The sequence below is a fragment of the Lithobates pipiens genome, unplaced genomic scaffold (assembly GCF_037356315.1).
Source record: "Lithobates pipiens isolate NorthernLeopardFrog02 unplaced genomic scaffold, aLitPip1_a1.2 Scaffold_23, whole genome shotgun sequence".
Lineage (NCBI taxonomy): Eukaryota > Metazoa > Chordata > Amphibia > Anura > Ranidae > Lithobates > Lithobates pipiens.
The window spans coordinates 81,005,094-81,027,505 of record NW_027507785.1 but is presented as its reverse complement, the minus strand read 5'-3'; the positions used below and the strand labels follow the sequence as shown (position 1 = coordinate 81,027,505).

Sequence of the window (22,412 nt, the reverse complement as noted above, 5' to 3'; positions counted from 1 at the left end):
TTCACACAGGGCCATGATGGTTTGGATTTTTTTTCACCTTTAATAATAAACACCTTCATTTACAAATTGCATTTTGTGTTTACTTGTGTTGTCCTTGACTATTGTTTAAATTGGTTTGATGTTCCGAAACACTTAAGTGTGACAAACATGCAAAGGAACAGGAAATGAGGAAGGGGGCAAACACTTTTTCACACCACTGTATACGTCGGCAGAATGGCACGGCTGAATTTCTCACCGTGCACACACGTGTGCCTACCGAGAGCTCCGTGACCGCGGATACCCGCGATCGAGTCACGGGGCTCAAGAACGGGGAGCTGCCGATTTGAAAACAGCATCTCCCCATTCTGCCTAAAGACAGCACACTAATCGTCTGCTCCCTGTCATTGGGAGCAGTGATCAGTGTGGTGTCACACACAGCCACGCCCCTAGGAACACTTAACCCCTACACTGCCACCTAGTGATTATCCTCTTCACTGCCAGTGACATTTTTACAGTAATCAATGCAATTTTATAGCATTGATCGCTGTATTAATGCCAATGGTCCCAAAAATGTTTCAAAATTGTCCGTGTCCACCATAATGTCGCAGTCATGATAAAAATCGATGATCGCGCCATTACTAGTAAAAAAAAAATATTGATAAAAATGCCATAAAACTATCCCCTATTTTATAGCTGCTATAACTTTTGCGCAAACCAATCAATAAACGCTTATTGTGATTTTTTTTTTATACCAAAAATATGTAGAAGAATATGTATCGGCCTAAACTGAGGGAAAAAAATGTTTTTTTTTATATATTTTCGGGGGATATTTATTATAGCAAAAAGTTAAAAATAATGTGTTTTTTTCAAAATTGTCGCTCTTTTTTTGTTTATAGCACAAAAAATAAAAACCGCAGAGGTGATCAGATACCACCAAAATAAAGCTCTATTTATGGGAAAAAAGGACGTCAATTTTTCTTTTGGGAGCAACGTGGCACGACCGCGCAATTGTCAGTTAAAGCAACGCAGTGCCGAATCGCAAAAACGCTCTGGTCAGGAAGGGGGTAAATCCTTCCGGGGCTGAAGTGGTTAAGCAGGAAAGGGTGTGGCCTTGACAGGAAGGGGTGGGTCATATTTAAATTAGGGAGTACATGAGTTTAGTTAGGCCTAGGGCAGCACAAAACCTAAATACACTAGTGCCTTCAGATCCGCTGATCATTGTGACATGTAGTTTCCATTGAAAGTAACCTCCGCTAGTGCATTTTGTTTGTCATATGCTCAGTTTAACTTTCGAAAATCTTCAGCAGTAGAGTAAATAATCGCTGTGAACTTTTTTCCCATTAGACGCTGAGCTGTATATAGCTGAGAACACTGCTGTTTCCACAGTCATTTACAAAGTGGCAGCCAAGGACCCAGATAATGATGTGCTGCAGGTAATAATCGCGGCAGTTGTAAAGCATTTTGCGATGGCGGTACTTGACACAATTCCGATGAGTTTTCCTTTGGAATCGCTTACTGGCAAAACCTTGACACTGGAGTCATTTGTAACAGTAATAAGAGAAATTCTTTTACTCGTCTGTATATAATGACCTTTAGTGGAGATTATAGTTTTCCCTTCATGTAAAACAAATGCAAATTGTGACCCCCACGCTGCTGTATTATTTTATTTTTTAATTGTGTCAGCACAGTACAGAGAGGTGCTGAGATAAATCCCTGGCCCTGGTCAACAATGCTTTCTCTTATATCGTTTTAAACAGACGCTATTTTTTCAGTTTTTAGTTTTAAGTTTTGACATTTTTGCTTGTTTTGCTGGATCGTATTTTCCTAATCACAATAGCAAGGTGTGTCAGTTCTCTCCATAGCAAATAATGTATTCATTATCCATGTAACTTATTACTGCGAAAAACAAATTAGTTACATAGTAAGCCTATAAAAAATGACAGGGGAGTGTGCTACTTCATATTCTATTCAAAGATCCAATACTGGCAAAATAGTTCCAAAATTTGGCATCACTTCTGGGAGCCCAGGATGATACACCCTACATCTACTGACAGCCACTGCACCCACACACCTGTACTGACAGCCACTGCACCCACACACCTGTACTGACAGCCACTGCACCCACACACCTGTACTGACAGCCACTGCATCCTGTACTGTACTGATAGCCACTGCACCCACACACCTGTACTGACAATCACTGCACCCACACACCTGTACTGACAGCCACTGCACCCACACACCTGTCCTGACAGCCACTGCACCCACACACCTGTCCTGACAGCCACTGCACCCACACACCTGTACTGACAATCACTGCACCCAAACACCTGTACTGACAGCCACTGCACCCACACAACTGTACTGATATCCACTGCACACACACACACCTGTACTGATATCCACTGCACACACACACCTGTACTGACAATCACTGCACCCACACACCTGTACTGACAGCCACTGCACCCACAAACCTGTACTAATAGCCACTGCACCCACATACATCTACTGACAACCACTGCACCCACACACCTGCACTGACAGCCACTGCACCCACACACCTGTACTGACAATCACTGCACCCACACACCTGTACTGATAGCCACTGCACCCACACACCTGTACTGACAGCCACTGCACCCACACACCTGTACTGACAGCCACTGCACCCACAGACCTGTACTAATAGCCACTGCACCCACATACATCTACTGACAACCACTGCACCCACACACCTGCACTGACAGCCACTGCACCCACACACCTGTACTGACAATCACTGCACCCACACACCTGTACTGATAGCCACTGCACCCACACACCTGTACTGACAGCCACTGCACCCACACACCTGTACTGACAGCCACTGCATCCACACACCTGTACTGACAGCCACTGCACCCACACATCTGTACTGACAGCCACTGCACCCACACACCTGTACTGACAGCCACTGCACCCACACATCTGTTCTGACAGCCACTGCACCCACACACATCTACTGACAACCACTGCACCCACACACCTGTACTGATAGCCACTGCACCCACACACCTGTACTGACAGCCACTGCACCCACACACCTGTAGTGATAGCCACTGCACCCACACACCTGTAGTGATAGCCACTGCACCCACACACCTGTACTGATCGCCACTGCACCCACACACCTGTACTGACAGCCACTGCATCCACACACATCTACTGACAACCACTGCACCCACACACCTGTACTGATACCCACTGCACCCACACACCTGTAGTGACAGCCACTGCATCCACACACCTGTACTTAAAGCCACTGCATCCACACACATCTACCGACAGCCACTGCACCCACACACATCTACTGACAGCCACTGCACCCACACACCTGTAGTGATAGCCACTGCACCCACACACCTGTACTGATAGCCACTGCACCCACACACCTGTACTGACAGCCACTGCATCCACACACATCTACTGACAGCCACTGCACCCACACACATCTCCTGACAGCCACTGCGCCCACACACCTCCACTTACAGCCATTGCACCCCAATGTCTCCACTGATAGCCACTGCCCTTGCACACCTCCACTGGCAATCACTGCATCCACACAGCTTTACAGACAGCCACGACCTCCACATACCTATAATGACAGCTACTGCACCCCCACTGACAGCCATTGTGTTTGCATACCTTTACTGACAGCCACTGCATCTGCACACCCATAGTGACAGCCACTGCATCACTGCACCTCTGTTGACAACCACTGCATCTGAACACTTCTACTGACAGCCACTGCATCCACACGATTCTCCACTGACAGCCACTGCATCCACACGATTCTCCACTGACAGCCACTGCATCCACACGATTCTCCACTGACAGCCACTGTACCCACACGATTCTCCACTGACAGCCACTGTACCCACACGATTCTCCACTGACAGCCACTGTACCCACACGATTCTCCACTGACAGCCACTGTACCCACACGATTCTCCAGTTGCTTTGAATTCTGCTAAATACCAAAGAAACTGATATAGAAATTATCTTCTATACAAGAGATGCTTCTTTGGAGGCTGGTTGCTCATGTGATGCCTGTTTTCCCTCTACTGCAAGTTTTACTCTACTACAATTTATGTTGACGTATCTTTTATTTTTCATTTTCATAAAAAAAAAAAAAAAAATAGGAATTAAAACAAGAAAATATAATTTTATAATATAATATATAGTAAGCCTTTAAGAGACTCAGCCCATTGAACTCCACATGTGTCATGAATAAGACTTTTAAGTGGACTGTGCCTTTAATTAATTGAATGAACGGTTCACCTTTGTTTGAGGATCTTAGTAAATAAAAGATTTTTAAGTGACGTACATCATTATCAGTACAAACGCTGCCAGCTAGACTACCGTATGTTCCGACTTACTTTCCTGTTGGTGGAACCTTTGTCTTTAATATGGTCATCACACATAATACTTATAGCAAATAACAACATGTTACTAAGAAACAAACTATTCACAATGTCAACTGCGAGGCAGCCGATGGTGTCAGTTATCCATAGAGATTATTAGTCTTTTATGTCATTAAAGTGCTTTTTAGTGTACAAATATCACATAATGTTTGTATAAATACAATTTAAAAAATGATACTGAACTACAGGAAATTAGAAAATAATATTCCAGCCAAACAGCCTAACACGATGTATATGTTTCGTGCTAGAGATGTAATATTTATTGTTCTCAATCGTTTAAAAGCTCTTCAACTTCATCCCACAGTGTTAAAGGTACTAATGCTACAAAAGTCAAACAATACTGATTGATAGATGGTGTTACAAGTTATTTAAAGTGTGTGCAACCCCTAAGGGCCGGTTCACACTGCGAGCCGCGGCGAGGCGTCTCCGACTTCCTCGCCGCGACTTGCAGGGGGGGTCAGCGGCGACTTGCAGAGGACTTCTGCATAGAAGTCAATGCAAGTCGCCCCCGAAGTCGCCCCGAAGTAGTACAGGAACCTTTTTTCTGAGTCGGAGCGACTCGAGTCGCTCCTCTCAGAACGGTTCCATTGTACTCAATGGGGACAACTTGCGGGAGCGAGGCGAGGCGAGCCGTGTCGCCTCGCCTCGCGCCGCAGTGTGAACCGGCCCTAACAATGAATTTATTTTATTTAATTCCCTTTCATCTGCTCAATATATCATGACATTTTGTTATGCCATATCTATTTGATAAGTGCAAAAAGATACCTGCTGGCCATGCAAAAAAATATAGAGGAACTTCTGTCCCCCTTTGTTTGGCTCTGCCCCCCCCTCCCCCTCCAGAGCTGTTATCACCATTATTATGGCATGTGTGTAGATGTGCCTAATGTATCTGCCTGGCCATTTGGTCCTTGCAGAGCTCTTGGCAGATCTGCGCACATGCAGGTGATTTCCTGTGCAAACATTGCAAAGTTTTGGAACTTTGCACATGCACAGGGGTGAGAAAGCCACCTATAAGCAGGTGTGCCAGAGGACTCTGTCCTCGGTTACCGGGGATAGTCCCCGGACTGAGGACACTGTCCCCGGAACAAGTCTGTCCCTGGTTTTGCCCCTACCCCGGTTTTGTCCCCGGCAGGGGCGGCTTGGGTCTGCTTAAGCACCCCCAAATTTTTTTTAAGCACCCTCATACTACTGCAAAGATTCAGATGCCACTACTGTATGGCACATTTTTTTTTTATTTTTTGCTCCTGCACATGCGGATGCCAGAAGGCTGGGGACTCTTTTTTTTTGCTGTGAAGGGATACAGCTGCTCCGGCTGCATAAGCCAATAATCTTTAGTTAGACCTGGCAGCCTGATTTCAGAGGTGGATTGATATACAGCCTCTCTGCTGCTTCTTCAGCCAATGAAAAAGCATTGTACCCACCCCCTTTCTCAGCCCGCTTGATTTGACTTATATGCTAAACCCTATGGCACATCTGCTCATGCACAGAATCCAAGAGGTGGGAGGCAGAGGGACGCAAACCTCACTCCTAGGCAAGAAATTCGGAAGTGCTTGTTTGTAGTACAAAAAAAATAAAAAATTATATCCAAATGTGAAAGAGGGAGAGGGAAGGAGACAAGGCAAAATGAACCCCTTTCTGCCACCCTAGCATCTCTTTAAAAAGTTTTGAACGTAGGGGGGGGGGGGGGAGATTAGCTGATCACATGACCTCTGTGATTGGCTGTCACAATGGTCACAGGATTGGAAACCAGTCCCGCAGCCTTCCGATCATTAACGGAGACCAAGAGCTGTCTTTCACAGCTTGATCTCTGTCCTGGGAGCATGCAAGGAGCACGCTCTCAGCACAGAAACATTGGCCCCCCGTGGACACATATGTGCGGCATGTGGACGTTAAAAGCCGACCCTTATGCCACCACACATATGTGTTAGGCAGTCATAAAGGGTTTAAACCTAAATTAGGGTAAAGGTCTTCTTTAAGAGCCATCTTGTGCACACATCCTGTGTTATATATTTAATATTTAACCCCCCAGGTTCTTCTCTTGGATTACAGATGCACCTATGTTGTAGAGATGAGGAGAGTTGGGGGGGGGGGGGGGGGGGGGGGGGGTTTGAGCGGTTTAACAAAAACGAAAGCACAGGGCTCCCACTAAATCCACAAAAAAATACAATATTTAGGAGCTGAGTACATTTCTGGCAGATCAAGGGGTATTTTTCTGCACTTGTAGTTGTTTAAAGAGATAAAACATGGAGAAGTGCACATATTGCCGAGATGTAATGCATAATTCTTTTTTTTGTTATTTTGCCCAAACATATACTTTAATGTGAAACAGTTTTGTAGTTCAGGAACTCCACTGAGTGCCAAGCAGCTCTCCACTAGGGATGGTATACTTGCCCTTGCCACACTTCAGAAGAATTCTGTGCCAATATCCTTTGATGCCAAAGCCGAAAAATGTAAAACCCGCTTTAGCTTTTCCTTTTCATAAAGTACAGTTATGATGATGTGATTCATTTAGAACATTTCCTCCAATTGCTTCATATTATTATTATTGGTGCCTAATCTGTTCACAGTATTCTATCAGGATTACTCCGGGCAACTCTGGGTTTCAGATTGACAACACAGGAACAATCTCAACCACGCAAATGTTTGATTATGAAAGTAACACAAAGAGGTAACCAATGTCTTTTTGTTTGACATAGGAATAAGTAGCCAGTTGCAAACACTTTATTAATGTATGTATGCAGGTGGAAGAATTATGGAAGCTACCATTGCTTGCTAATAGTACATATGTTGAAAATTGACTTAATAGGCATACCTGTACAAATCATATTTCTTAAAATATAGTTTATTTAATTATCGTTAAAAACAACGTGTGTTTACAATAGTTAGAAAATCACATTATGACAAATTGCCTACATAGCACTCACACCACCAATTAAATCAATAGTATAATATACAGGAATAAAGAGTGTCCTGGAGTGGACAAATGGTGTTCCAAGTATTTTGATGCGATTATGTTTGAGGCATATTGTAGGTTTGCTCTACAAGTTGCACACGTCATAGCTGCTTCAGGAGCTTGAGTACATTACCTGTATAAAAGCAGGTAATGAATTTAGTATCTATTAAAGCAGATGAGAAAACAAACAATAAATAAAGATAGTAAATAAAGATAGTAAATTGTATGATGATTGTCCATAACCCAATGTGTAAATGGTCCATAAACATTTACAGAGAGAAGCACAACCTAGTTATGGGGGCGTATATAAGATTATACTCCTAATTTAAACCCATGAGTAGTATAGAATAGATAAAAAAATGATATTTGCAATACAATCAATGCAATAATATAAGTGGTGAAGGATAAAAACAGATAGCACAAAACCACAATCCCACGGCTGTCCAAGTATCTTAAAGCGGAGTTCCACCCATTTAAAAGTCAACAGCTACAAAAAGTTTAGCTGCTGACTTTTAATAATCAAACACTCACCTGTCTCACAGTCCACAGATGCATGTATACGAAGCCCAGCTCCTCTCCCCCTCCTCTCCGCAGCGCTGGCATTCTAACTGTGGGTGCCCCCGGCTGTGCGTTCACAGCTGGGCACGCACTGCGCATGCGCGAGCCGTGCTGGACGCTGTGAATGGGTGGGAAATTCCCTGGGACCTGTGATGTATCCCAGAAAATTGCAGGAAGGGAGGGGGGAGAGGTGATCTTCCTTCCAGCACTGCGGCAACAGGGGAGGAAGTGGGAGCTGGGTGCCTGTAAACCCAGGGTACCCGCTCCCCCCCCCCCAAAAAAAAATGACATGCCAAAATGTGGCATGTCTGGGGGTCTCCAGCACTTAAAACGGAAGTTCCATTTTTGGGTGGAACTCCACTTTAAGAGATAATTAAAGAGTACAGCTAAAAGAGAAAAAAAATATTTCTCGTGTATGTTTTATATATATATATATATATATATATATATATATATATATACTAGTATCTCTATAGACAATAGTTTATGCCACTGAACATATCATAAAATGTAAAAATGATGTATACACTTACCAAGATATTGTACACCTAGTGTCAAAAGTATACAACCAATATATTAAGCCTTTTAGAATGGCGATGGAGACATAACCACCCAAACGAACCAATTCACAGAGGATATAGGTTTAAAGGTAGATAATCCGTAAAGTCTAAAATGGCTCAGTTGTTTTCAAGCTATTAAAAGCAAAAAGAGAAAATTAGATTGATAACAATATTCCAACCAGGGGGGAAAAGCCCAGCCAGGAACAGAATATCCAAAGCCTACCTAGTGTAAGGAACGTTCAGTCATAACCTCGCTACCTGTGGAGCCTCCACCTGGTATTGGTGAAGGTATAAGATGCTAGAAGCATCTATTTGTACACACATCCTGACTGGACGTGCGTTATGCTGGCGAGCTGGAAGTGACGTCATCCAGACTGGCCACAGGGTATGGCGCAGGCAGGTTGTTTTTAACCATAATTAAATAAACAATATTTAAGAAATATGATGCATACGGGTGTGCCTATAAAGTCCATTTTCAACTCAAATTGCCTGTCTCTTGCTTCAAAACATTTTAATTCACTGAAAAAGGGCACCAGGAAAGTCAGACTGAGATCAGAACTCCTGATCTACACATTTGTTTTCTGTTAGTGACTAAAAAAAATCTGGTCTAAAGCTGGTCATAGAAAAATTTTAATTCAGTAGGTTCAGCAGAGACCAGTCAAATTTCTATCAGTGTGTGGCTGTCCCTGTTCATCAGGAGATGATTGTTAGAGAAGAGAAGCTCCTATACTTACTATATCCTTGGCTCCTCCACCAGATGGCGCTCTTCCATTATTATTACTATTATTATTATACATGATTTATATAGCTCCAACAGTTTGCGCAGCGCTTTACAAAATGAGAGCAGGCAGTATAGTTTAATAAAAGTGTTAAGGTCCTTCGCGCTACTAGGATTAGACCAGATAGGTCAATATGTGCATAAGAAATAAAATGAGTGATGTGTTCACAAGTGCTGCAAAATCTGAGCGTTCACAATAACACCAAACAAGTGGGAAAAAAATAATAATATGAGTGATTTCGCACAAATGCTAAATAAATTATTATCCAAAAGTGGTGAACATGGGAAATACAGATAACAATTAGATAAAAAGTGCCAGAGGGCTAATTACAAGTACAGTTACAATACAATTCAATACAGGAGGAGGAATCAGGGGCCCTGATCGTTAGAGCTTACAATCTAGGAGCATCCTCACATATCCAACTAAAGTTGTTGTAAAGCTTAGTTTTTTTTTTTACTTTAATGCATTTAATACATTAAGGTAAAACAACCTTCTGTGTTGTATGTGTCCAGCCAGCCCTCCCTTATACTTAACTGAGCCTGAGCCCAATCCAGTGCTGTGCACGCAAGCCTCAACTCTCCCGGCTCTCTCCCTCCTCACTGCACAGATTGATAGCAGCGGCCACCATTGGCACCCATTGCTGTCAATCAAATTCTGTGACAAGCAAGTGGAGGCTGGGCCGAGCCTCCATGTCTTTGTCAATGGATGCAGACAGGGTGGCTCGAGAGCAAGGCCGCATGAGTTCCCCCATGGAAAGCAGCTTCCTATGGAGGCACTCTCCAAAGAGGAAGAGCCAGAAGCATTGGTGGGGGACCCCAGAAGAGGATGATCAGGGCTGCTCTGTGCGATAGCATTGCACAAAGCAGGTAAGTGTGACATATTTGTTATTTTAAAGGAAAAAAACACCAAAGATTTAATGTTACTTAAGACTAAAACAGCTCCTGTCTCCTCCTAACTCCTATTCCAACTACTGCAGAAGAAGGATTCTTATACTTTTCTATTCTCAGGAAGCTCCGGTCTGGTCACGTGATTGGCTCCCATGGGCCGGCTTCAGGGGAGGGGAGGGACATCCTACAAAAGATGCCCAATAGTAAGCCTATAGTGATGTCACTGCCCAGGCATTCCATTCATTGTCAGTGATCTCGCCTCTCCCCTGAAGCTGGCCACTGGGGAGATCATGTAACCGGACAGAGAATAGGTAAGCCTGGCCATACATTAAATAATTTTCTTGTACAATTTTCCTTTACATTTGCCAATACCATATAATATGAGGTCAAACCTACAGTAACACTTTCAATTTGTATGCAATCAGACAGGCCCTTGCACTACATACTTGAAGATAAATCTAAAGGAAATTGAATAAGAAAACTGTAAAATGTATGACCAGCTTAAGGTAAGGATACGCATCTTCCTTCTACTGGGTAGTTATAATATTAAATGAAAAAAAAAAACGCGTAGCGCTGTCAAACCATGCCCTTAGTAATTAAAGTGCAAAAAAAATATAATGCAATAAACATGAAAAAAGAAAAAATGAAAAATTGTTAATAGTCCAAGTGTCCTAATTCCACATCCGTAAAATGAACTCAAACTGTGCGCTGATTCAATGCTCAATTTGTGAAGACCCCCGGTGCTCCCCACAGGATAGATAGGGTAAGTATATCTGCTTACCAGATTTTTAGACCCTCCAAGGTCTATATGCACATTAGTGAGCTTTCACCCATCACTATGGCTCAACCGCATCCACTAGCCAGCGCCTGCTTATTTGGATTCCACAGATGTATACCCCACAGTTATCATCAGTCGAAGAAACTTCAGAGTCCGGTAACACATTCATCATATGAAAGAGGAAGATAAACTCATTGCGCAACATTCTTTTAAAAGCACACATGAGTTTCTTAAAAGTTGTACTTACAACAAAAACTATAAAAAGCTCAAAATGGAAACATTAGTTTGTCCAGCACCCTCCACGAGTGTTCGGATGTCACTGCTGCTCCGCACCTAGCCTGACGTACGTTTCGTCCAATGGGACTTCTTCTGTGAGGCAGTAAGGGTCAGAGGTGCTCACATCACTTCCTTATATTCAGAGAAAATTTCTGTTGCCGAACACTAGAGAGCAGTGCTGCTAGTATTCAAAACCAACAAGAACGTGAACGCCATATTTCCATAGTCCAAGACTGCTAACGTGGTGGCCATGTTCCAAGGGATCTACTGCGCTCCATTTTGGCAACATAGTCTCGGATCCTCCATGTTGTTTACATAATTTTATTTACTTTATATGCACTTAGCGCAATATCGCTTGCTTACTAGTTATAATAGGAGCTAGGCGGAAGGTGGGAACCGATTTAGGCTTAGTTAGATAAACTGTAGACTGGAATTCTACTATAATGTTTCTTTCCACTGAGTATCACTGAGTTGTTATTATTACAATTTTTATTATTATCTTTCAGCTATACTCTAACTGTAACCATAAGTGATGGGACTCTTGAGAAATCAGGAAACATAAAGGTCTATATAACTAATATAAATGACAACGAGCCAACTATGACTTGTGTGTAAGTAAATTGTGGGGTGACAGATATTGTAATGTAAATCGTTTCAAATAATTTTGTGGGGTGTTATCAAGCAAAGGGAAATTCATATGGTACCTAATCTTTGTATAATCTCAGGACAAGTTTAACTATTTGCAAGCAATGTCACTGGCCTTTCCAGCAATGCAGGGATTTTCTAATGAGCAGAAAATGTATGCAATTGCTCTTAGCAATACTCATTTACCTGAAAAGAAGGACCGGACCCTTTACACCATGTGCATGGTGCATTTGTACAGTGCCTTGAAAAAGTATTCATACCCCTTGAAATTTTCCACATTTTGTCATGTTACAACCAACGTAAATGTATATTATTGGGATTTTCTTGTGGTAGATCAACATAAAGTGGCACATAATTGTGAAGTAGAAGGAAAATGATCAATGGTTTTCAATTTTTTTTACAGATAAATGAAAGTGAGGCGTGCATTTGTATTCAGCCCCCTTTACTCTGATACCCCTAACTAACATCTAGGGGAACCAATTGCCTTCAGAAGTCACCTAATTAGTAACTAGAGTCCAGTATTAATATAGCTGTTCTGTGAAGCCCTCAGAGGTTTGTTAGAGAACCTTAGTGAACAAACAGCATCATAAAAGCCAAGGAACAAACCAGACTGGTCAGGGATAAAGCTGTGGAGAAGTTTAAAGCAAGGTTATGTTTTAACATCTTTGAACATCTCATGGAGCACTGTTCAATCCATCATCCAAAAATGGAAAGAGTATGGCACAACTGCAAACCTACCAAGACATGGCCGTCCACCTAAATTGACATCCTGAGTAAGGAGAGCATTAATCAGGTATACAATGAATATAATGCAAAAGTATACATTTACAATTCGCATATGTAATCTTGAAACAAAAAAAGGGCTATCCCACTCCCTTCTATGGGGATAGCCCTCCTTTTTATGTTTCAAGCTTTTATATGTGAATTGTAAATTTATACCTTTGCATTATATTCATTGTATACTTTTTTCAATTTTAGGTTTAAGATGTTTCATGTTCGATATCTGTCATGTATAAATATCTATCTATAATATATGTCTTGAAGATGTGTCAGTAACTGCGAAACTTGTCGATTTGATGTATATAACAGTAATCCTCTTTTGTATTTATTAACTGATTCTATGTACCCTTGTTTTTAAACCTTGTAATACAATTCTATATGTAACTTTTTGTATATAATCTGTGTCATTTAAATACCAGCAGTCTACCCTAGAACACCCTTATTTCATTTTTTTTCTTACTGTATTATATCACATATAATCCACAGAAAATTGTTTTTCATTTTGCTTGTATGCCACATTGTTTATACTAATGAGCTAGTAAAGCTACACTGTTCTTTCAAAGTCTCTGATGCCAAAGTCTTGAACCCCTTGGGTTTTTGTTGACAAAGCAAGTCACACTCTAGTCAGTACCCCCAATGTAGAAGCCAAGGCATGGTGTATTTGAGCAATACTGGGCAACTGATGTATGTTAAAGCGGGAGTAAACTCAGTTTCAAAAAACACTTACATTCCCGGCATGCCGGAAATGCTAACTTTCGCATTGCTTGTGCTCTCAACCAAACTTTCAAACCATCCAATGGCTGGTTTCATGACTGATCACATGTGCAGCATTATGGCAGTTGAAGAATCATTAGAGGCAAAGATGGCAGCTTCCTTGACTGAAAACGATAGAAGGGTTTACTTCCACTTTAAGTATGGACTACAGCAGGGCGCTCATGAAGGTCTGTATATTGTAGCTGTAATGAATGCCAAAGATTAAGACCCAATACTTTCACACATCTTTTTGAAGTAATTCTACCTCCATAAAAGACTTTGCTTGGTCTTGTGTTGAGCAGTGTCTTCTGGTCAGTCTTGGATTCTTTTGATGTCCCTATCCAACCTCTCAGGTGTTCAAAGGAAGTTGAAATATTAACATTGGGCAGAATTAAGCTTATAAAACCGTAGAGGGAAAGTGGAAGCAATTTATTGCAGAGAAATTAGTATTTTCTGAGACATGTAAGATACCATTTAACTACCAAGCCAGATGGTAGGTTTTTCTTCTAGGTGTATCAGAAGTAGAATTGCTGGATTTACCAACTTGATATACAGTATAAATATATTGTCTTTATTACACAGCTTTTCCAGTATCACTGAAAACAGTAACAACACAAAGACAGAGCGATCTGGAAACAGAGCTTATATTCAGCTGATTGAGGAACTTCCTATCGGAACAACGGTTAACACTTGCAATGGCTTTGATGCTGATTTAATGAATGGTCTCACATTTTATTTGGACCCTGGAAATCCATATTTCACCATTCACAAAGGTACTGGCATACACATTTCTGTTTGTTTTCTGATCCTATGATTATGATTACAACCAGTCTGAGATGGCCAAAAAATCCTGGACGTCCTTTTTCCAAAGTCTCTGAAATTCTCTGGAATTGTACAATCGCAAATCAACCAGTTTATTGGCGTCATTCACTGGCTGTTGGATTTGGTTGAAATTAGCTGAAAATTTTCCTATGAATTATTTTACAAAAATTTTCTTTAACTAAAACCTAAAGATAATCTAAAAATTTGATTCTAACTTAATATCTTATATTATGTTCCCTATTAAAAGGGGCCTTTTTGGCAAAAGACCAGGTCTTAGATCATTTTTAACTGCTCTTAGCAACCATTTAAAGCCCATCCTACTCTTAATAAGGCCGGGATTGCATATGTGTGGCCACGTTTCCCAACATGGGGTCTGGTGCATTCCTTTTCACTGGCTCGGGTGCGAATCAGGTCCGAATTTTTGCCTGAATTCGCACCTGAACCGGACCTAAACACGCACAGGACCCTTTTGGAATGCGGACCACGGTCGTCCCGGACCTGTGTGAACCGGCCCCATTGAGAGCCAGTCACCCTTGCATTTTATGCGAATTGGATACAGGAAAAACCACACCCAATTCACACATGTGAACCCAGCCTTAGCACCATGAAGTGTTTTTTTATAGAGTAGGTAATGGTTAAACCCCTGCCAGGTGTTTTACCATTTATGTCCTATAGGGTAAATTTAACTTTATTTTCCATCCTGCAGATACAGAAGTCAGGAAGTAAGGGAAAACCTCTCTAAAATGGGGCAAATCCCTTTTAGGCAGCTGTCACCAGAAGAAGCATCCCTGTTGCACATTTTCCCTGTTTTATCCTATTTTCCTGTAAAAAACAAAAACAAAAAAAACAAACAAACAGACAGTTAAACTTGTCAGTTGTTCTAACCCTTCAATATCCTATCCAAACTTGAAAAAATGGGGCTATAGATACACTATTTAACCTTCCCCATTGGCTCCAATGCATTTTGCAGATTTACCCAAATTTGCACTGAAATTTTGGCAAAGTGAAAACTCCCAATTTCACTCTCTCCTAGCTGTGGGGGTAATATAGACAGACACTAGAAAAATAAGAACCAATAAGATCTAGTTGCTTAACAACAATTTACTGTGCTTTTATATATAATTTTCCTTCTTATTTCCCTTTTAATATAATTTAAAATATATTTTTAATTTCTTTGCTCAGATAAATGTGAAATCCTGTAAGTTTTATATTTATGACTTCCAGGCAGCAGATTGGCTCCTTTTCACATGTTTACCAATGTTCTTGCTGAAAAAAATATTTTTAATTACAGAGCTCAGTAGCTAAAGCTCTGAGCTAAAATGCCCACTACAAGCACACAGCACACTCTCTGTGCTTTTGGGGAATATTTCTTGGCAGTGAGGGAATTTCCCACTATGCACTACAAACTGACCTGTTTTAAGGAGTCATTTGCTGTACTGTATAGTGTTGGCTGTAGTTGTGGGTTGACAACAGCCAACAAGTTTAAACGGCAGAGCTTATGTTTCCCACTGATTGGAGTGCTCTAGCTTTGACACAGCAGGGGGTGTGCCAGACCTCTGCAGAGGGACGGCTGCTTCCAAACAAGGAGTAAGGCTCAGTATACTGGCAAGGAACAGACTTTTCTACTCTACTACTTTACTACTTTTCTACTCAGGGTGGTGATGCTTCTATGAAAATGAACTGTATGACTTTGAACACTTTTTGTTTTGATGCACCTGGAATGTATTTGGCTGATTTAAACTAAAAGCTTTAATGATAGATCACAATTATGTTGGAAGAAAGACACAAGTAATTTCTTTTCAACAGAGACAGGAACTGTGATCATAATATCCATCATGGACAGTGAGGCTTTTGGATTTGTCAACATTCAGTCCTATACTGTGAAAGTTTGCGACCGGGACAATAAATGTGCATCAATATTAGTCACAGCAACTATCCTCCCGATTAATGACAACCCTCCGTTCTGTGATCCGTACTTGTACAGGTAAGAACTCTTCTCATGTATGATATATGCAATCATATTAATGCAAATATCGCTCATAATATTAGAAACATCTAGTATATATTATTAAATTTTTCCAGACCCATGGTTTGAGAAGTGATCAGTCATCCCAGCACTGTATTTCCTTTACATAGATTACAGAAAGGTTATACCCTCTGTCAGATGTCTGTTGCCGTTTTTGTCCTCATTGAGATTTCCCACTCACTTTGGGGTTGATTTACTAAAGGCAAATAGACTGTGCAGTTTGCAAAGTGCAGTTGTACTCTGCAAGTGCAATTGCTCAGGAGCTTAGTAAATGAGCAGAAGCTCTGATGACTTCCATCATCTAATCATGTGCAAGCAAAAATTCCGTTTTTTTTTTATTTTCCTTGCACGTGATATTTGCCTTTAGTAAACCAACACCTATCTGTCTTAGTGACACAACAAGAAGAGTGAAAAACCAGGGTGACCAAAAAAAAGGTCTAGCCCTTATTTACTTTATTAAAAGCCAAAAAACTAATATTTTGGCCCAAGTTTCTGTTTAAATCTCACACCTTCCTGTATTATCACTAAAATCACCTGTATCGCTGGCTCCTGACGAGCAGGCGCTGTTTTTATTTTATAAAGTTAATTTGCCTGAAACCAAAATCACATTCTATAAAAGCCTACGTGTTTCTAGGAATTGAAAGGTCCCCCTCCATCAGGGCTATAAGAACAACATGAAGAACATAATTAGTAAATAAATATCAGCTGGCACCTGTTAAAATGTACATAGAAAATAACTGACATCCCATTAGGCAGGGCAAAAGGGGCAGCTGCCCTGGGCCCTGTCATTGTTGTGGGGCCCAAAGCAGCTGCCTCATACTTGCCAACTATCCCAGTTTAAATTTCCTTGTCTCTTTCTGTGTCCTGATATCTCAGTGTAAAGTGCTGTTACCAATGCTGCCCAGCTCTGCCCTATTGTTATAGTAGCAGCATTCATATGTAAATAGCTGCATAGATATGTAAATAAAGGCGGCATCCATATGTATAGCATGACCCCGGGAGTGAGGAGATGATGTACTGTAACCTATAGCAACAAATCAGTGAGCAGTATTACTGTACAGTAATCTCAACAAGCAGAAATCATGTGCTGTAACCTCTAGCTACTAATCAGTGAGCTGTAATGTGTTCTGTAACCTCTAGCAACCAGTCAGTGAGCGGTAATGATACACTGTAAGCTTTGGCAACCAATCGCAATAGCTGCCTGATCTGATTCAGTAAACTGATTTTGAGTCTAGCTGCTATTTATTGTATGTTTCAGAGCATGTGGAGAGCAAAAGTGCATGGGGGGGGGGGGCCCTAGAAAAGTTTTACCCAGGGTCCAATCAATATTAAAGATGGCCCTGCATTAGGTAGAAGACATAAACCGATAAACAAAATAAAGTATGTACACAATTAATCAATGGGACATCAATTGTTTTGTTAGTACCATTTTGACAGATGAAAAGACAACTTTCTGGGTTTTCTTCAATAATTCCTGGCATGTTCATCCTTTTACACCAAGTTTTTATTGATGTCTCTGTCCCTACTGGGGAAATTCATTTTCTCTATTTGTTTCTAGCGACCATTGTTACTATAATAGAATTTAAGAGGCAATGCAAAATGTTATGCTGTCCCTAGTCCAGGAGGGGAATTTTTTCAGTGGAGACATCTAGTAACAAATGTCAAAGGAAGCCCTGGCGGTGTTCACAGTATTTTGCGATATGATTGTTGAGTATCTTATTGTATCTGTTTTTATAGCTTTACGAATACAGAACCTATTAGAAAAGACACAGTTGTTGCAACATTGAATTGCCATGACCCGGATGTACCTCCAAATCCCTTGAAATACCTTCCCAGCGAAGGCCCAATTGGACCAGGCAAATTATTTGAACAAACAGGCAATCCAAATGTTATAAAGGTGAGGCTGTGCTTCTTTCACCCAGATATGTCACAAATATTTTACAGATCAATGTTATGAGTAGTATGATTTTGTTAATTCCCATTTCTGCTAAATAAAGTTGTTGTAACCAGGGTCGGGACAAGGGGTGGGCAGGAGGGACGGCTGCCCTGGGCACTGTGGTATCATGTGAGGTGTGGGGGGGGGGGGCACCACAAGGAAATTGGGGAAGGGGATTTGTGTTGGAAAAAGGGAATTTGGGGGCAGCAGGGAGTATTGTTCTAGGAGGGGAAATTTAGGGGTATGCTAAAATTTAGGGGAAGAAGATTTGTGCTAGGAGAGATGATTGGGGCTCTTTGTGCTGGAAGGGGGAATTTGCAGTGGGGTTATTGGGGGGGGGGCAATTTTAGGAGTAGAAAATTTGTGCCAGGAGGAGTGATTTTTTGGGGGGGGGGGGCACTTGAATTGGGTGGATTTGGGGGATGGGGGTAAGATTTGTGCTGGGAGGGGGGATTTCAGCAGGGGAACAGATTTTCACTGGGAGAAGGGGAAATTTATGCCATGGGGGGGGAGATTAGTGCTCAGTTTTTTGGAGGGGGGGCTTTTTGATGACATATAATGCTCATACGCCTTGGGGTGGTGGGCCACAGTTTGGCATGTTTGCCCTGGGCTCTGGATGACCTTGTCCCGGCACTGGTTGTAACGCCCCCTATCCCCCAAAAAGATGAACACTTACCTACCAATTTTTATCATTTATATATAACCTTTTTTTAAATATTACTTTGCTTTTCTGGGAAATTGGCTGCTGATCCTGCCACTCGCTCACTTCCTTCTTCTCATCCATCAAATAGAAAGGGAGGAGATGGAATATCTTCTAAAAAGGGACACAGCAATAAAAGTCTGACAGAGGTTTTTTGATCTTCTCCACCAACCCAAATTAAAAAAAAAAAGTGGCTGACGTGGATTATAAAACAGTATGATGAGCAATGGCCATGATTAAAGTGCAGTTACCCATAATAGCCAATCAAATTTCACTTTAGCTTTCCTTTTAGTCAGATTACTTAAAGATTAATTCTGTTAGGTGTTGTGGTTGACTTATTGAATACAATACGTTTCCTTTATAATGTTTCAGGTAAATGAAAATTTGGTGTATGATACTAATCCAGTGACAACATATGAGATGATGGTGTCAGTTTCAGACTCATCTGATACAACCCATACAGGTTAGTTTGTCCTTTTTATTTTTACTAGACTATTTATACACTATATTACCAAAAGTATTGGGACACCTGCCTTTACACGCACATGAACTATAATGGCATCCCAGTCTTAGTCTGTAGGGTTCAATATTGAGTTGGTCCACCCAGTAATGTTCTAGTTCCAACATTCCTTACCTTTTTTCACATATACACTATATTACAAAAAGTATTGGGACTCCATAGGGTTCAATATTGAGTTGGCCCACCCTTTGAAGCTATAACAGCTTCAACTCTGTAGGGAAAGCTGACCACAAGGTTTAGGAGTGTGTCTATGGGAATGTTTGACCATTTTTCTAGAAGCACATTTGTGAAGTCAGGCACTGATGTTGGACAGGAAGGCCTGGCTAGCAGTCTCTGCCCTAATTCATCCCAAAACAGTTCTATTGGGTTGAGGTCAGAACTCTGTGCAGACCAGTCAAGTTCCTTCACCCCAAACTCGCTCATCCATGTATCAGGAGCATCTAGTGCTCCTGCTCCTCATTCCAGCATGCAGGGTTTTGGCTATGGCACTCTCCTTGTCTGTCTGTCTGTTCATTTGCAAAGTGATTAATGTGATCAGTCTCTGGGTGCAAACCAAACCTGTTATAAGCCAGCCAAACCCTCACTCTCATGCTTGTCATGTATGTGTTATTCCTGATCAAGCCCCCTGTCTGCCTGCCCTGCTAGATTGGATTTCCCTGTGTATTCAATATTGAGTTGGCCCACCCTTTGCAGCTATAACAGCTTCAACTCTTCTAGGAAGGCTGCCCACGAGGTTTAGGAGTGTGTCTATGGGAATATTTGACCATTCTTCCAGAAGCGCATTTGTGAGATCAGGCACTGATGTTGGACTTGAAGGCCTGGCTCGCATTCATCACTCTAATTCATCCCAAAGGTGTTCTATTGGGTTTCGGTTAGGACTCTGTGCAGGCCAGTCAAGTTTATGTTCCCCAAACTCGATCCTCCATGTGTTTATGGACCTTGCTTTGTGCACTGGTGCGCAGTCATGTTGGAACAGGAAGGGGCCATCCCCACAAAGCTAAAATGCTGTTTTTTATTTTACTTGCATGTCCCCCTCGGATCTACAGCGATTTTACTTCCAAGTGCACTTTTCAGTGCAAAGTGGATTTTCCTTTAGTAAATAACCCCCTATAAGTTAAGTTCAATGAAGTGCATGTCACCTCCTGGACTTATCTTCTTTAATTACATCTGACAATTTTTTTGAGCTCTGGGAAGATAGCTATTGCTAAACTCTGGGGCTCTAACAGGAGAGACGCTGTCTTCTCATGCATAGCAGCTCTGTTGCCCCTTCGCCTCTGTTGCCCATTTACAGAAGCATTTGTATTTTGTGAATGAGTTCACATGATATAACGCTCTATGTGGTTGGTCAGGAAGAGGGGTGGGGTGGGCAAAGAAGCTGCATGTGACTCTACAACCAGAGCGTCTAGCAATGAAGCACCGGAAATGTAGCGACAGCTGTCCTCTTGGAGCTCCAAAAAAACTGTCAGATGTAAATTAAAGAGATAAGTCCACAAGATGGCATGCACCATGTTGGACTTATTTGACAAGTACAAGGCACAATGCTCAGATAACTCAAAATGACAATATGTAGTCCATAATAGTTTGATGGCGAATATGGGGAAGAAAAATAGGTGAGTCTGTCAAGACTGCTACCGCGGGGACCAGGAGCGAGTTCTGGTAAAGCTAGGAAAAAGACAAGGAAAGGGGCGGCTCTGAAAATATATCGAATAACAATTTATTTATAAAAACAATATCCACTCTCATGGAAGAACATCAAGTTGAATTCAAGCACATCTCTGGGCTATGAGGTGGGACTTCAAGTTGCAGTCAGTCTGCTTCTAGCTTGGAGGATGCAGCACATCGGACATCAGTTCAGATGATTTGGAACTGCAGGTCACAGCAAGTCCTCTAGGTGCTGACTAGGTACAGCATTAGAAAGTTCCAAAGAGGTTGTGAACTAGTGGCGTAAAGTGGAGGGCCACCCTAAAAGAAAAAATGGCATTAAAATTATTTAAAAAATTAAAAAAAAAATATATAAAAAAACTTACCGGAAACCGCTGTTGCTAGGCAGTCTTCCTAATCTGCCTCTTCCTATTCCGCGGCACTTCCTCCTCTTCGACGAGTGGCCCCGTTGCCTTCCGGGACATTTGTTTGTCCCAGAAAACAACAGGGCCATTCACAAAACGCTGTGCGACTCGCGCATGCACAGTAGGAAAAGGGCATCGAAGCCCCAAGGCTCCACTGCCTGTTTCCCTTCGTTAAGATGGAAGCACCGGCAGTCGATCTGATGGACGGATCGGCCTCGGGTGGCCAACATTGCGGGCTCGCTGGATAGGTAAGTGTCCTTATTAAAAGAACCAGGAAAGGAGAAAACCCAGGCAGGGCAAAAAATTATCAAGGCACCTCATCCCAACAAGGTTAAATGGAAAAAGTAGAGGAGGACAGAATGGGATTATTGCGGTGCTAGTCAAAAAGAGACCCAGATAGGGGGTACAGAGACACAAATAATATATAGTTATTAAAATTGAAAAAACATTTTATTTATTTATATATAATAGTTTAAAATCCAAAGCGCATATTCAAGGTTACAAATGAACCAATATGGTAATTAACAGTAAGATATCCACATTTAGTCAATTAATTCAATTGGGATTACACTTGGCTGTTCTGATGGAGTCCCAACATGTTTCACCTAAACATAGGCTTCTTTAGGGGAGCCAGTAATTGACGTGAAGTGGTTACAAGAAATGAGAAATTCACTAAGGATAAAGTGACTAGCACCGCAATAATCCCGTTCTGTCCTCCTCTACTTTTTCCATTTGTCCTTATTAAAAGTCAGCAGCTACAGTGTTTGTAGCTGCTGACTTTTAAAAAAAAAATAGCGGCCGGAGCGCCCCTTTAAATTTAAAAGTCCACTTGATGGGGGCAAAATCCAGGGGGAAAAAGGTGAGAATGGTACAGCGCCAAGGCCGGTATCAAGCCACAGTGCAGCCTCGCTATCCTCGTCCAGCTTCC

General features: G+C 41.7%; 1 protein-coding gene across 1 annotated transcript in view; it reads left to right on the top strand.

The window, feature by feature from the left end:
* Window positions 1-22,412, top strand: part of LOC143927686 (cadherin-related family member 3-like) — an 81,212-nt gene that overhangs the window by 20,596 nt on the left and 38,204 nt on the right. Inside the window, exons 4-10 of the mRNA XM_077451941.1 lie at window positions 1,324-1,412; window positions 7,013-7,113; window positions 11,743-11,847; window positions 13,997-14,187; window positions 16,043-16,220; window positions 18,000-18,159; window positions 19,271-19,361. Of these exons, the coding sequence (XP_077308067.1) occupies window positions 1,324-1,412; window positions 7,013-7,113; window positions 11,743-11,847; window positions 13,997-14,187; window positions 16,043-16,220; window positions 18,000-18,159; window positions 19,271-19,361 (915 nt within the window). The remainder of the gene's footprint in view (window positions 1-1,323; window positions 1,413-7,012; window positions 7,114-11,742; window positions 11,848-13,996; window positions 14,188-16,042; window positions 16,221-17,999; window positions 18,160-19,270; window positions 19,362-22,412) is intronic.